At 37.9% G+C, this 15,988-nt stretch overlaps 1 protein-coding gene across 2 annotated transcripts in view; it reads right to left on the reverse strand.

Annotated features, from left to right (window-relative positions):
- LOC131685058 (galactosylgalactosylxylosylprotein 3-beta-glucuronosyltransferase P) overlaps nucleotides 1-15,988 on the reverse strand; it is a 162,228-nt gene that overhangs the window by 17,284 nt on the left and 128,956 nt on the right. For both annotated transcript variants that reach the window (XM_058968459.1, XM_058968458.1), the window contains exon 3: nucleotides 13,064-13,709. In XM_058968459.1, coding sequence (XP_058824442.1) covers nucleotides 13,064-13,531 — 468 coding nt within the window. In that variant the 5' untranslated portion in view covers nucleotides 13,532-13,709. The remainder of the gene's footprint in view (nucleotides 1-13,063; nucleotides 13,710-15,988) is intronic.

Here is a 15,988-nt window from a genome sequence, read left to right on the forward strand (position 1 = left end):
AATGAAAATGTATTATTTTCTCATAGTAAAGTCCATGCAAACTTAGAATCATTTGTGCTAAAACATGCTCCAACAGATTTGATTCAGATTTAGCGTAGGAGTTCGTTGAAGAATTACGAATTTTTCTAACTTGGTTCTGCGGCATTCAATTTTTTTCATACATCCTCGTGCCACCCTAATGTACATAGCGGTAATTGAGTACGACGAGTCAACCAAGAAGGATGAAGGGAGACCAAGAAGGTGAAATGATAAAGTTAGGCTAATTGAATGCATGTAGACCAAAAAGCGGACCGACATTAAGATGAACATTTCAAAATAAATTTTCCAAAATACATAAAATTGTTACACTTTGAAACCGGCTTAGCGGATAATTAGAATAATAAATACAAAATTAGAAAAAGTACTCCTCTTTAAATCTGCTATAGTATAATATACACACCAAAAAATAAGAATTTTATCGTTGACGTAATTGCAAGAATGACAGAATTTAACAAGCCGTAATTCACGAAATGACGAAATATAACCGAGCTCCGTTTAATTTTACATGAAACATATACATTACAATGCACAATGACATAAAATTATACTTACTGCCATTCAGAACAAACGCTATATGTGGACTAAAATTACGTGATTTATGAAATTCAACGTCATGTAAAATCAAACTTAAAAGTAAGTCATTTTTGATGCTCGTATATGTCAGGGTCAGGAGACATAAATTTACACGATTTTTTCTAGGTGTGTAGAGTAAAAATTTCTGAAGTGCCCCCCACCCCATTTTTCACAAAGTGGTGAAGGTGGTGAATGTTGCAAAATGCAACAACTGGTCTCCAACTCATCTCATCAATGTCAACTTTTATACTTGTCAAATCGTATCGCAGAGGGTACGGCAGGTTCGCTAGTGCAATGTTGGTCCAAGTGTACCGTGATGACCAGCGACGGTTTCGCCCGCGCGCTGTTTTTGGCATGCTGGGTAACACAAAAAATTAAATATTTTAAAAACCTTATGTTTGCTCAATTTTTTTTTTAGAATTTAAATCTGATAAGAAATGCAACATTTTACAACTTAAACGGTATGAATATCGCGTGAAGAAGCAGATTAAAACTGGATTTGCTTGAAAAATTGCTTAAAAGATAGCAGAAATAGTTAACATTTGTTACACATTTTTTCGAAAATTTCTAGACTAATCATTTGTTAAACCACCAGTGAAGTTTGGAGCAATTCGAAATTAAACTTTGGCTGTAAAAAATATTACAATAAAAAGGTGTATAAATTTTCAATTAATAAAAACATTCATTGTTTACAGGTACCTGAACAATAAAATTAAAACATGTTTTGCAAAATTCACCACTTTGTAAAAAACTGGGCGGCCACTTCAGAAATTTTTACTCATAGTGTTATTAATACAGAACACTTTCTAGTTCTAGTCGACCTTTCTCTAGATATACGCTCAACGCAAATAAAGAGAGAAAAAACCGAACAATAGCGGTGATAGACATCTTATACAAAGTCCAGTTATTCTTACTGTGACCATTCTATGGTTAGAGATGCCGTTTGCTGAATATGATGAGTTCACTTTGTGTCATTGTCAAACCGTGATGATCGACTTCAAAAAGTGTAGTGTTTGACCATCCATTCGTTGTTTATTGCAAGATAAAATGTAGATCGTCGGCACAGATGTTTTCAATCTACAATTCCAAAATGAATATAGTGCAGTATTGATTGTTCCATCGTAGAGTTTTGAATCCCTTAACAACATGAAATACTATGTTGAAAGTAATGGCATGAATGTCAATATTTTCATGTACATGGAGAATAGCACTTTCGAGGTATATCACAATCTGGTACCGTACGCTCGATAACTTAATTCGATGATTCAAGTTGGATTATGGAGAAGTGATGTGATCTCCGTTGGCGAAAAAAATTGAGAGGAATTTCTTCTCCGGCAGTGTTCTAAAGGTAAGAATATAGTCCACCCAGTTCCTTCCTTCATGGCTGCTCAAACCACGTTTTGTATCTAAAGCATTCAGAACGCCACATGTCAGTTTTTTATGAAACTGTACAGAATGGAAAACCCTGTGCGAAAGACCTAGAGAAAAAGAAAAAAATGACGCATATAAAATCCGATTGATGCTAGCTCCAAAAACAAAAACTCTATTTGTATTTCTGATCAAACCCTGCGTGATGTTCCGCAAAAAAAAGAGTTCTGATTAGCTGATGAGAATTATTGGAACCGAAACTAAGATTGACTTTTTGACCACATTCAATTCTAGCTAATAAGATTACTAAGTAGGGAAAGTTATAAAAAATTAGAGCCATAATACTCAAGTGAGAGCAAGAATGTGAAATGTACAGATCAGAAAACTAGAAGTGGCAGGGTCATTAGAAACAAGCTTAAAATCTTACGAGCTAATCTTTTGTCTTCTGCTGGCAGGAGTCGAGCTAAGGCAGCATAACTACGAATCACTCAAGTCTACCAACATATCTTCTGGTAAAAACAGACTTATCCCTCTTTACCGTGTGAACCGAAGCCAAGTAAGATCATCACTGAAAACTTGTCGACGATTAGCATCAATGAAATGCTGCTGTTCATCTGTTTGCCTTTCGAATGCCGAGGTAATTTTCCGATAGTGACGTTTATGAAGTTCTGTTAGTATAGAGGAGCTTCACAAATTTAGGATGGATTTCTGTAGAAGGGATAAAACCCATGTATTAAAGCCCTCGCATTTCAAGAATTTCAAATTATTTCCCCTTATACCCGAGGTTCCTCAAGTCAATCAATTTGAATGTACTACATTTTTCGTATATAGGAGTCTTTTTAGCATCGTAAGCACATATCTACCGGAAGCTACTACACCTGTCAGGACAAGGAGAGGTACAATTCGAATAACGGATGCATTATCTAGATTCTCGATTCACCTAACCAACCAGATTTGACGGTTTATAAATTATATATTAAGGTATCATGTATCAAATACCCCGGCTCATTATCACCGAAAGGCTCCTGAACATCGTCCTAAGCCAATTAAAGAAAGATGAAGATGCGAGATGGTCCGTTATTATTCTGCTCTTTAAATCATGGCCATTCGTAATCGTCATTCGTCAATAGATTGGTACATAGCATGTAGATTTACCCTGTTCCTAAAGCCGCGTGTGCTTAGATTATTGCGAAGAACAAAATAAAATACGTTTCAAAAGATTGCAGAAATAGCTCAATTGGTTCAAGCGGCAGTGGCAGTACCACGTAATCCGAACTCATGAGGAGGGAGTGGAGTGAAGTTTGAATTGAACTTTAATTTGGGTGAATCAGAAAAAAACAAACACTTATAAAGTTCATTTTACATCGGCCGAATTTGACGATGTCGATAAAGTAGTTTGTTACACACACTCATTTTATTTTGACCATAACCTAGTACCACTCGAAAACCATAACTATACACTGAGAAATTAAAATAAGCACGATTAGTATACTTTCTATTCCCGTCTCTTTTATTCTCTTGTGATTTTTATGCATTTTCTAGCATATACTTCTAATAAGCATTCAATGAGTGGATAGACCGAATATGTCCGATGCATAAAATTTACAGGAGAAGAAACGAGAGGCAGATGGAAAAGTATGCTATCGATGTATACATAAAGTTTTGCGTGTACTATTCTAAAAATGGTTATCGGTTGGCACATTACACCAAACGATCGAAACGGTTTATGGTATGGTATGTTTATTTTTGCGTTTTTGTTGCCAGATTACAACAAAAACATTAAAGTAATTGTATATATTGTGAGATTATAGTAATCATCAGTAGTATTGCAATCACATTCCCCTTTATAATATGCCCTAAAATTTGATTGAGAAAATTGGCATTTTTCAATGGTAACGTTACTTAACAACCTATTCGGTAAATGGCGCCTACCACGAGTGGATTGGTCAATATGATTGCCCGTAGCGTTGGTTTATCGTTTCATAAATGATAACAAGAAACTTCAGGGAATAATTTTTTAACCCTTAAAAGCGCAAATCAATTTTTTAGAATTTAGTGAAAATTGTCTTACAGCTATATCACGTTAATGTGATAATTTTTAAACGATTTTCAGGATGTTTTTAAAACAATATTGAACATTTAAGGCGATCGTACAGAAATGATCACCAAATATGCGGGAATGATGATAAAATTCACCATTTCAAATTGACATTTCTGTCATTCATCTATTTATTTGATATGGCACATTGTGTTAGTATATTTTCACGATATGACATTGATTTGAATAACATATCAGGTAATATGGTACGTACTATCACCAGGTGTAAAGTTAATTCACACGTCAACTTAATATCAGTGTTAATGTCAACATTGCGTATAAAATTTAACTTCAAGGACTCGCTATCGCAGGTTTACAGGGAAAGGCTCACCGTACGAATCCGACAGATTTATTACGGTTTCCGGGTAAATGTGCGTCAGATGGTTTCCTTCGTCGGTAAGCACTTCATCATGGATTCCACAGGAGAGGGATAAATTTTACCACTTTTCCTGTGTCCGCATCGGCATGGTGGAATGCTACTGGCGAGCTGAGCTCGGTATGAGTAGGAAGCGGTTACACGCTATACGCTTACGAGAGTGCTCTCATCAATACAAATCACACGCCTACTGTGTATTGTCGATGCCAATGTAAAATCCTCTGCACCCTAGATAACCGCATCCTGGCGCGCTCCAACCGTGGATACACAAAACAGGACGCTCTTGGATTTGGAGTTTCTACGGGGTTGGACTTCAATACAGCAAGGTATATATATATGCTGTATAGGGTGACTACATATTTTCCGGCCTCATCGAAAAAATACTAATGACACAGCCACTCAGCCACGCTGCAATCACATCCATTTATAAAGGAAGCAAATACCGACAGTTATCCTAATGCCATTGTGTGGTATGCCTAAAGCCCCGTGGAGCCCGAGAGGTCAGATTATCCGGCTGCCAGTAACAGGCAGGGTAATGCAATGCGCCGACGGTAGGCAGGATATTTATTTCGACGTGAATCGGGCGTAACCTTGTGCTTTGAATTGCGAACAGCACTTCGGATCGAAGGAGACCACCGCCGCCACATATATGTGTATAGTTCAGCTTGTGGAAGTATTTACACGGTCTGCTAGAACAGTATTCGGATTTATAAGAGCCACCCTAATGTCATCTATTATCATTACACCGTGCCTTCTACCCATTCCATAGCGTGGAAAAGGTCTCCGGTATAACGAGGCGAGGAATGGAAATTATTCCTGCCGGCTGTCGATCGGTTGGGAAATTGCTATGCAAAATATGTGCATTGTTTACCCGCTTCGCAAATGTTAAGTATGTGTTTTATGTTTTTCGTCCAGGGGGCTCGAACCGTTTCAGTTTTATTTGCATGCTGATGTCACAGTTGACGATAGATGAAAGAGAAACGATTACCAAACGAACTTGCAACATTGACATTATTTACTCAAGACAGATGGTGGAAAAACATTGTCTCGCTCAATCACTGAAAAGTATGTAGTTCTATCGAAATTGAACCATACGGGGCGTAGAAATTTTTACCTTTTCCAAACTGTCCCATTTTGAATACAGCATTTGCGTCTCCCTAGCTTTATTCCAATCTAAAAATGTCCTTGCAGCTATTAAAAAAATACAAAGTGCTTTCCCAGTCTAAAAATTTCAAATTGTCCCCCTTTACATACAATAAAACACTCAATTTTAGTTTCTTATCTTGAAATTAACGTGAAGACGAATTGGGTCGAATCAAATGGCTTACTATCAGATACACAATTTGGCTTTCGCAAAGGCAAAGGGACGAACGATTGTCTTGCGTTGCTCTCAACAAAAATTCAAATGGCTTATGCTAGCAAAAAGCAGATGGCATCAGCTTTCATGGATATTAAGGGGGATTTTGATTCAGTTTCTATCAACATTACTTCTGAAGAACTGCACCAGCATGAATTTTCACTGATTTTAAACAACTTTTTGCTAAAATTGTTATCCGAAAAACATGCATTTTTCGCATGGTGATTGTCGATAAATCACCATGCGAAAAATGCATGTTTCACGAATTAGCTACTTGGGTCGTCTCCAGGGCGCATGTCTTAGCTCTCTTCTCTGCTACTTTTACGTAAATGACATTGACGAATTTACAACGCAATTCATAAATTACGTCACGCTTCGAAGGAGGGGGAGGGGTATGACATATTGTGACACATGGGGGAGGCTAGAACGTTACGTAACATGGTTTTACTAATGATTTTTTTCAATGGCTTTGCTAGGTAATAGGGGAGGGGGATAGAGAAATTTGTCACAATTTGTTGCATGGGAGAGGCGGAGTCAATTTTGAGCAATTTTTGCTTTACGTAATTTATGAAAGGCCCCAAGCAACTATTAACAGGCCCGATGAGAGGGGGAGGCAGCCAGGGCAATTGCCCTGGGGCCCGGATGGTATTTGGGGGCCCGCGATCTTACCCGAAAGATTGGCGAGTACGTCCGGTATTCATAGAAGATCAAAAATAATTAATAATAAATTGTTATATGATGAAAGCGTATAAAAATGAAAACTTTATTTGATAGTTGACACTTGTTAAAACAAACGTTCATAAGGGAGTTGCCTACTTTGTGTACAAGTTTAAAAAACGAGTTTTATTGCTTTAAACGACGGAATAAACTACAAAATAGTGAGAAGCCAATTTAAAGTATTTTCGAAGAAAGCAATAGAGCGTCAAACAGAAATGCGAGCGCACGGACAAACGCATCCGTCCTCTTCTACGTTTGCTTTTTTGCTGGTAGTGCCGGCTGTTGGCTTGGAGACACTGGGCGTGATTGTTGTTGAGTGAATAATTATTCCTGTCAGATCCGTAGATATTGGTTTTGTAGCCGTTTGTGGTTTGGCATAAGATAACAGTGTGCTGTTTACGGTTGTAGTAGGTAAGCTTTTCTTAGCTGCTGTGGCACAAAGTTTTCCGTGGTGCAGTGTCTTTTTGTAGAATTCGCGCATGGTTGTATAACCAGAATTGTCTGATGAAACGTACCATTTTTGGTTGATCCGCATAAAATGGTTACGTATGAAAAAGTTGGTTTGTACGGAAGCATTCTCACCACAAAAACAAAGTTAGGGATATCCGAGAAAATGCGAAGTTACAGCTCTTATGAAAGCCACTTCTCCGTATCTTGACATAAATTTGTTAATCACGATGTCAGAGGCGTGTGGAGATAATTCGTGTAAGCACATCTCTCTAGAGCCCTTGCCTATGCATACGGGGATGATGTTGTTAACGTGGCAGATTTCGTTGGTGTGCTGCACGTTGTTCCGTGAATGTTTCTTAATGTTTGATATGGTGCATGTGCAGGGCGTTAACTTCTCCCGGATTGAGCACAATCTGCACATTTAGTAATTATTTCACTTCCCGAGTAGCTGGTCTTACAGGACATTTCCAAAAATCAATAGCAACACAATTCGTCTGGAGTCGTTTTTGTCGTGTGTCTATAGCGGAACGATTTTTAGTTTCTAATCTGTGCGAGATGAGAAGGTAGACTGATCTTAATTAACAGGTAATAAAAATGGATAACCTTTTTGTATTTTTGTATTTTTATAGCACGTTAAGTTCAGTTCATCCATCAGCAGCAGTAATCGGTTGCCCACTGTACTCGCAGTTGTTTAATTTGCGTCTTCTTATTTCTTTCTGTGTCTATATTGTTTTCGGGTCCTACATATTCTCACCGCATATCAAAAACGGCTCCTACATTGTTTGTTATTGAAACCTGCATAAAATATACGATTAGAAAAGGTTTTCTTGGATTCAATATGAGATAAACTTATATAAATTGAAAATATTTTTGATGTAATAATTTTAAACGAGAATTTTGAACTGCATCTTCTACCTTTTCATTTTGCCTACAATAAAAGCTAAAAACTGCTCAATTGCAACCAGCAAATAAATCAATCCGTGTATCGCTTTGTCTGCACAGTAGAAGCCAAATGTCGTGTTCCAAACCACTATGGCCAATGTTTACACCCTACAATTTCACCATATAAGATATAGCGTGCTGATTATATTCCAGACCATCAATAAAGCAGAAGTGTTTGTTTCGCGAAATGAAATATATCGGCTCACTGTTAAAATAAAAATTCCAAATTCCTCCGGGGGTTGGAAGCATTATTTCCTGCTATTGTAACACCTGCAGATCGTTCAGAGGCGCAGGATGCTCTGTTTTAATTGCTTTGAGTAGTAACCATAAGCACTAATTTAAAATAAGATGAGATATCTGTTTTCGCTCCACTACGAACATACACTTCATCAAACTGGAGCGAATCCAGTATTGTTCTTTGCGCATTACTTTGGGTAACATGCATTCGACCAATACGAGTCTAGAAGTGGTGGCTAAAAATTAAAATCGATTTTGGGAGCTCTCATATTCTTCGATTATGTTGCACAAAATATCAATTCTTCTATCCCAAACGTGTCCATTTCCTCTATGCTTCTAATTCAACTCTATTCATCGACACATCCATGAATGAAGAGATTTGTGGAATCCTGAATCACATACAACCGCATTTTTATAGTAAACTGACGGGTGTTCAATAAAAAATGAGAAAATGAGAATTGCCCTCTGAACTCCCTAGAAATGGGTGGCATGTTTCTTTTCGCTCGGGTACTGTCAGTTCAATCGAAGATGGCGTCGAAGCAGCAACCACACCGCGATGTTGTTCCGGAAAATGGTGAAATTTTTAACATTGCTCTTAAACACCTTCCTGAAATCACCAGAAATTTTGTTAAAATATTCAACAAATGTTGTTTTGAATTAGCATACTTTCCTGAAAGATGGAAAAATGCCAAGGTTATTCGTGTTCTGAAGCCAGGTAAAAATCCAGCAGAAGCATCTAGTTATCGATCAATTAGTTTATTCTTCTAATTTTCTGAAAAAATCATCCTTACTAGAATGGTGTCACATATCATTGAGAATTCTATTTTGCTTCCCGAGAAGTTTGGATTTCGTATTGGACATTCAACTACTCATCAACTTGTGAGAGTAACTAACATGATAAAGTCATAGATTTCAGAGGGCTATTCAACTGGAGTTGCAGACATCGAAAAAGCTTTTGACAGTGTGACAGGATTAATTGCCAAAATGTGGGATTTCAATTTTCCAATTTACATAATGAGGATAATTAAAAATTATCTTACTAATCGTACCCTACAGATATCTTACCAAAATTGTAAATCTAATAAGCTACCCATTAAAGCAGGCGTCCCTCAAGGGTCAAGCGTCGCACCAATCCTATACAATAGTTTTACCTTTGATCTTCCTAATCTATCCGCAGGCTGTAAAAAATCACTGTTCTTTCTGTTATGGTACTAGCATCTCAGCTACAGGCAGAAGTCTTCGTATTATCTGCAGTCGACTGCAACGAAGCTTGAATATTTTCAATTATTACCTGAAAAAAATGGAAAATTTCCACTAATGCGGCAAAAACACAATTGATTGTGTTTCCGCATAGGCCAAGAGCTTCTTCTCTTGAACCAAAAAATAACCATATTATTGAATTGAATGGTTCGAATTTAACGTGGTAGGATCAAGTTAAATACTTGGGTTTGATTTACGATGAAAACCTCACTTTTAAGTATAACACTGAAAGAATCCAATTAGAATGCAACAAATGTATAAAATGTTTATACCCTCTTCTAAACAGCATAGTCGGCTCCAGACAGATGGTTAATGGGGGAGGTACACGCATTGTAGGTAAAATATATCTGATGCACGGTTTGGAAAATGGATTTAAAAATTTTTGAATTGCATTTCCCGACATGCGGTGAGAGTGGCGAAAAAATTATCAAATCATGGGCAGAAAATATTTTAGCTGTTTCTCAGGGATACTTGTTGCGGAGACAACGAGACTCCAAATGAAATAATTATTTTGTGGTAGAATGTAAATTATGAAATTTCTACAATAGATTGAAGATTTAGACTTAAGTTCAATAATTTCAGTCGTACTACCTACTTTTAGTAATCCTGCTTCATATAAACTTCACTAGCAACACTGTATGTTTCAATCGCTTATAGCACAGAGAACAGACATACAAGCTAAAACAAACTTTTCTGAAAAACCTGTGTAAACATTGAAATGAAAATACGTTGAATGTCACCATCGCATACAGGTTCGCATTGATGGATAATTATTGTATCCAAGTTTGCACGCTACACCCTTATCGCGTTTGCTGACCGATCGTAGCGCCGGCTAGTGGCAAGTTGTTACTTCCTAATGGCATTTCAAAACGACAGTTTTATTTCCTACACATATTGAAAACTTTACTTGTATGTCAGTTCTTATAGTGCTTATAGTTGGCATAACGCGAATTAATAGCAGATTATCTAAAATATAAGAGATGAGTTCACCAACCAATAACACTTCACTTTGTATCCTATTTCTAAGCTCTATCTTGCTAGTTTTAAGTATACTAGGTTATGCCCTAATTATAGCAGTAGGAATTAGAGCAGTACCGTAAACCGGGGTGACTTTGATCATCGGGGTGACTTTGATCACTCGAAACTTTTTTCGTAGTTCGCTTATTAAACCAGAATAGTCTACCGAATCATTTTAATTAGAGATGATTTTAACTCTAAACTTATAAAATACTGATTTGTTATACTTTTTGAGTATATTGTTCGGTTTTGGGTACAAAAGCTACGAAAAACCGAAATTTGACTTTACCTTAATTTTACGAAGCTTCGTAAAGTGTCTATTTTTTATAAAACAAATAAATCTCAGATTTGAGCAAGAGTAATATATTACAAGCGGGTTTTTATTTTCCTTTAGATTGGGATGTGCCAAATTTAGTTTTAAGAGTTTGTTTATTTTAAATACTTTTTTTGTGAAACTAGTTGGCAAATTTCAAATTATTTTAAGCTAAAATTCGCAACATTTTTTATTATTCAATATTCCGACGTGTTCAAATGGATAACTTTTTGTACATTTATAAAGCACTGAAATAAAACAATTTTAGCTGTTTTAAAGGTTTGCAGAATCTTTTATTCTAATTGGACACAAATTATACGAAGTTTGGTTACTTGAATTTTACAGTACATTGAAATACTTTGTATAATGCCAATTAACATCTATTCAACAATGAGTATCTTTCCAGAATTAATTTAAACAAACATTTGAATGAATAATATTGACATCAATAACTTAATGTGGGTGAACATGCAGGTTATCAAAGTCACCCCGGAATATGAAAACGTACTTCAACTTGAAATCATTTTTGGAAAAAATAGCTGTAAGCGGACAATTTTAGGTAAAACCAACCAATCTTGTTCTCCATACTTCAGTACATGGTTTAAAAATATTAAACTTGAAAAAATGTGTTTCGTCTAAAAATACGTAATGATTACTTCGAAAAGTGATCAATGTCACCCCGGTTAACGGTATAAGCACTGGGAACTGACATTCAAGTAAAGTTTTTAGCCTGTCAGCGTAGATAAGTTTACGGGATAACAAAGCAGACATCATTAAAAAATAGAACGAACAACAAAGGCCCAATATTGCTCCCTTGTGGCACTTCCGAATGATTGATAAAGTTATATGACTCACTGATTCCTAATTTCACGAAGAGGGACCGATTTCTAAGATATGATTTGAGCCATTCAATGAAAATTGGTGACGCTTCCAGTTGCTCAATCTTTGCTAGCAGCAGTGAATGATCGACATAAGCGAATGCCGCTTTCAGGTCGGTATAAACGGTGTCTACTTGAGAACCTTTTTCGGTGTTTTCAATGCAATGTGAGGTGAACTGAGTTCAATTTGTAGTTGTAGATCTACCAGGAAAAAATCCGTGCTGCCAGATCTACCAGGAAAAAATCCGTAATTGTAGAACATTTCCTGATAATCCAAATTAATCCAACAATCTCGAAAACATTCAATTGATAAATACAAACTGTTTTGTTAACTAGACAGCTTCAGGCTGAATGAGAAGGAGAAGGAACGTGCTTCCCCTTACGTTCACCTCCCTGGTATCACTTATTTTGACCAATGAAGGAGCCTTTTTCCTATTCCACTTAACATCCGGTGTAATTGTTTGACTAGGATGCAATAACTCCACTCGTTTACTAGGTTCATATATAAAGATTCGAAAAACTGCCATAAATACTCGTTTATCACGACCTATAATTTTTGTAATTAGCGTAATTACCGCAACCCCGATGAATTCTAATTTTAGTGATTTTCATCAAAAAAGCACTTTAATACCGAATATATCCTGCTAGGATATGAAAATGTACCATTACATTACACGATGACTTTTTATCATTAAGAATGTGTTAAGTAGACTAGAATGTTTCGCTTTCTTCATAAACCTACCCAAAGACGCTTTCTGGTAGCGTAGGAGGCAACGGATTCTACAATGAACATAGACGAAACAAGCGAGGTTGACATCACAGCTCATAAATCCTGCATAAATCTCGAACCTTTATGATACCAGGATGGAACGAGAAGAAAAAAAAAGTGAAAAACACTTTGCTCGTACCGTCGCAGCTTTCAGTCATACAACGGCAGAGTACAGGAAAAAAAAAACTGATAAACTTTAACTCAAGTGTTGTAGGTATACTACTAGACTGGTAGAAATCAACGATTTGTGAGAATAAACGAGCTGGAAAGACGGAAGTGAAGTGATAACGCTCGCTTCTCGCTAAATACAGCAGTGCATCGGGCGGAATGGTTGGGTTGCTCTCTGTGTTCGGCTGGCACGCGATATCACTGATGGAAGTGAACGAATCGTTTCATAATTTTTTCTTCCGTTTTGAGTCCTCGGACGGAACCAATTGGGTGGAAGTCGAAATATCGTTTCAGTTTTATCTCCATTTGGGGGATAAGAAATGTATACCCTTACAAACGAGTCGAGAGGACTAGACAGATAAGTTTTGGTCACGGACAAGGTCTAATGCGTTGTGGGACCGAAAGATTTAATAATTATCGAAATCTGAGAGGTGACTAAAACAAGGAACAGATATCAGAAACAATGTGGATCGTCTTGTCACTTGGTTTTACAATACTTACACCATTACTACTAGATGGTTGTTCGTGCCGTTCCGAGCCATCACTCGTTGCAGGCGCTACGGTGGTGGTGGACGTGGTTGTACTCGTTGAAGTGCTAGTACTCACAGTGGTACTGATAGTGCTACTACTACTGCTACTACTACTACTACTACTTGTGCCTAAGGTAGTAGTCGTACGATCGGTCGATTTCGTTCCCGGCACCGGCTGGACATCATTGAACGTAAGACTTCGCGATCGGATCTTATCCACGATGGCCGGTACTTGATCATCGACCGACAGATCGATCAGAGCTTCTACGGCTACGGCTGCTACGGCGGAAGCTTGATCGGCAGCTCCGAGCCCATGGCTGCCAACCGTTGCCGCCGATGGAGTGCTCACGAAGTTTGCTATTGAGATCTGATTTTGACACAGGATAATGAACACCGAACTGATCAGTAGTGTCAGGTACAGTTTGTAGGATTTGATCATTCTTCCTACGGAATACCGAATCCGTAGGAATGTTTCGTTGGGCAAATCAGGCTTGCCAGTGGGCGTTGTACCACCGACACGGTACAGCCGAAGGTGGAGGGGCCGTTCAATTTCGGCGTCTATTCGTTTGCAGCCTTAGGAGGTTAATTATTCGATGGCTGATTTGAGGCATTGAAATCTGAAAGTGAAAAAGAGAGGGAATGCCTGTTAGATATGCTAAAACTACATAAAAGTATAAGTATAAGAAATATTTCCACAAGATTCTATGAATATGGAAAAGATTGAAAAAAAAAACTATCAGTGCATAATGTCCCACTACCCACGTCATACTTCAAACAAATCATTTTGCATCCAGAAATGCACCACTCCAGCGTCCGCGACTTTTTCCCAGTTTATATGTAAAAACTTTATTTCAATTTCCTTTGATCCCGAGCCCGAACGACCACCCTTTGCCAGCGGCAGCAGCACTGTGAATTTAATAAACTATTTTTCACATTCTTCGCACGTAGAACTGCCACATTTTGGTTATTTTATTTCTTTTCCGATTCGATTTTTTGTCGCTTCTTCGCTTTTCCCGTCAAGGCAGGAAATTTATGTGGGCAAAATTTATCGCACCATAGCAGGGCAGCCCATTTTTCTTGGTATTGCTTCCTCTGTTACTTACGGTTCGAACCAGCTGTTATTTAACCGGAACCTTATGGACCTCCCCCGCAATGAACTGGAAGAATGCGCAACCGGTCTGGTAGTAACCGGTTCTATTGCTAAACTTAGTTGAGGTTGAGCGAAATAGTGGATTACTTTGCCTGAAATCATTGTCTGTCCCAGTTTCGACGAAAAAAAAACAAAACCAATTTGTGATTCGTGCTTTATTGTATTTTCGGTTCCGTCGCTTTCGGGAAATCTTTTTCCGATGGGTTCAAACGAAAATATGGCAAATTCTCTTCGGAACGATACTTAGATTAGTAGGTCTTTCGTAGTTAAATAATTTGGAATTTGATTCAGAATTCTGACTGATTTCGGACGGAACTCCGGTTTACCATCCCAACCTAAAGGTGTAACTACGTTTTTTATGAAAGTATAATAAAATACTAAATTATATTTAGGAGAAACACCTGTGCTCGGATTGTAAGTGATTCAGTCTTCAAAATATTGCAGATTTGCTAATTTTATATTTTCTGCGCAGAATGGACCATAATCTTCTCGCAAGCAGCTTCTAACATCCAGTTGTGCACAACGATGCGGTTTAGAACGTGCCTAGAGAGTTCAGCAGAGCGTCCAAAAGAACGATTTTCCGCCTAGGGAATAATGCAATGTACATGCCACTTTGGCACACACACACAGGAAACGAAACGTTGCTGATACCCGCCGCATCTCAAGTAGGTATGTGAGGGCGGCAGGTCGGAGACCCCTTCTCGCTTCTTGTCTGCTTGGGTAAGTTTTCTTAAGATCTCGAAAGTGTGCACTGTACTGAAAGTTCATACAGCCAGCAAGTTACAGGTATCAGGGAGGAAACACTCATCTACCATCAGAACGTGACACGATGGGTGATACAGTGCGGATGCTGATTGCTGTATGACTATGCTTACAAGAACCACTTCCGCTTCGTCGTCGGGGCATGGTGTCAATAGTCTGCAAAGTAGCTTAAAATAGCGCCAAGTGAGTGCCCGATCATATCTACATATAGGTAAGATTGATGGCGTTATATTTATTCGAGACCAGACGCAGTGCCGCTGCCCTGAACCGCGAAGAGCCGAGACGCGTTAGCTTGCAGCTACGTTGCATAAAATAAACCACGGATGGCCGTATGCAGTAAGGTGTATTTACTATCGCAAATTCAGATTGACTTTTAAATTGGTTAAGTCTGTTGGGTAAACTCTTGCAAGGGATAGACAATCTAGCACACGTCTGTCAATTCCTCTGCTCATAATCCGTTATAACAATTTATTTTTTATAATAGAGGTTTTAACGTTAAGGTTATTCGCCTTTCTTTTCACGATAGAGTATTTTTAAACCTCTGTGTAGGAATTGGAAACCGTACGCAGGTGATCTGCGTACAAGGCAATCGACTTACCCACTACGCCATGTCCGCCCCTGCAACTTTAGTCATTTCTGCAGTCAGCCAGAAAGTGTTGCATACTTAATCCAAACTATTTTTCTGAATTTATTGGAATATTAGCAAAAGTTCGTTGGAAGTGCGAAAAATTGCTGTGAAACATTATGTTTAATGCTTCCTGCAGTTGCTTTAACAAATTCAAGAAATTGTTCGTTTTTTTCTCGGCTTCTCGGCCAAACTAGATTAAATTCACTTCGAATTAAGTGACCTTTACCTGTTTGGAGCATACGGTCATGAATTAATATTTATGAATGAAAAGCATGAATTAACCGGCAAAGTAGACGGTTGGCTTACGTAGCCATTAGTGAAAACGTGATACATCGATGATGTGAAGTATAAGTTAT

The sequence above is a fragment of the Topomyia yanbarensis genome, chromosome 2 (genome assembly GCF_030247195.1).
Source record: "Topomyia yanbarensis strain Yona2022 chromosome 2, ASM3024719v1, whole genome shotgun sequence".
Classification (NCBI taxonomy): domain Eukaryota; kingdom Metazoa; phylum Arthropoda; class Insecta; order Diptera; family Culicidae; genus Topomyia; species Topomyia yanbarensis.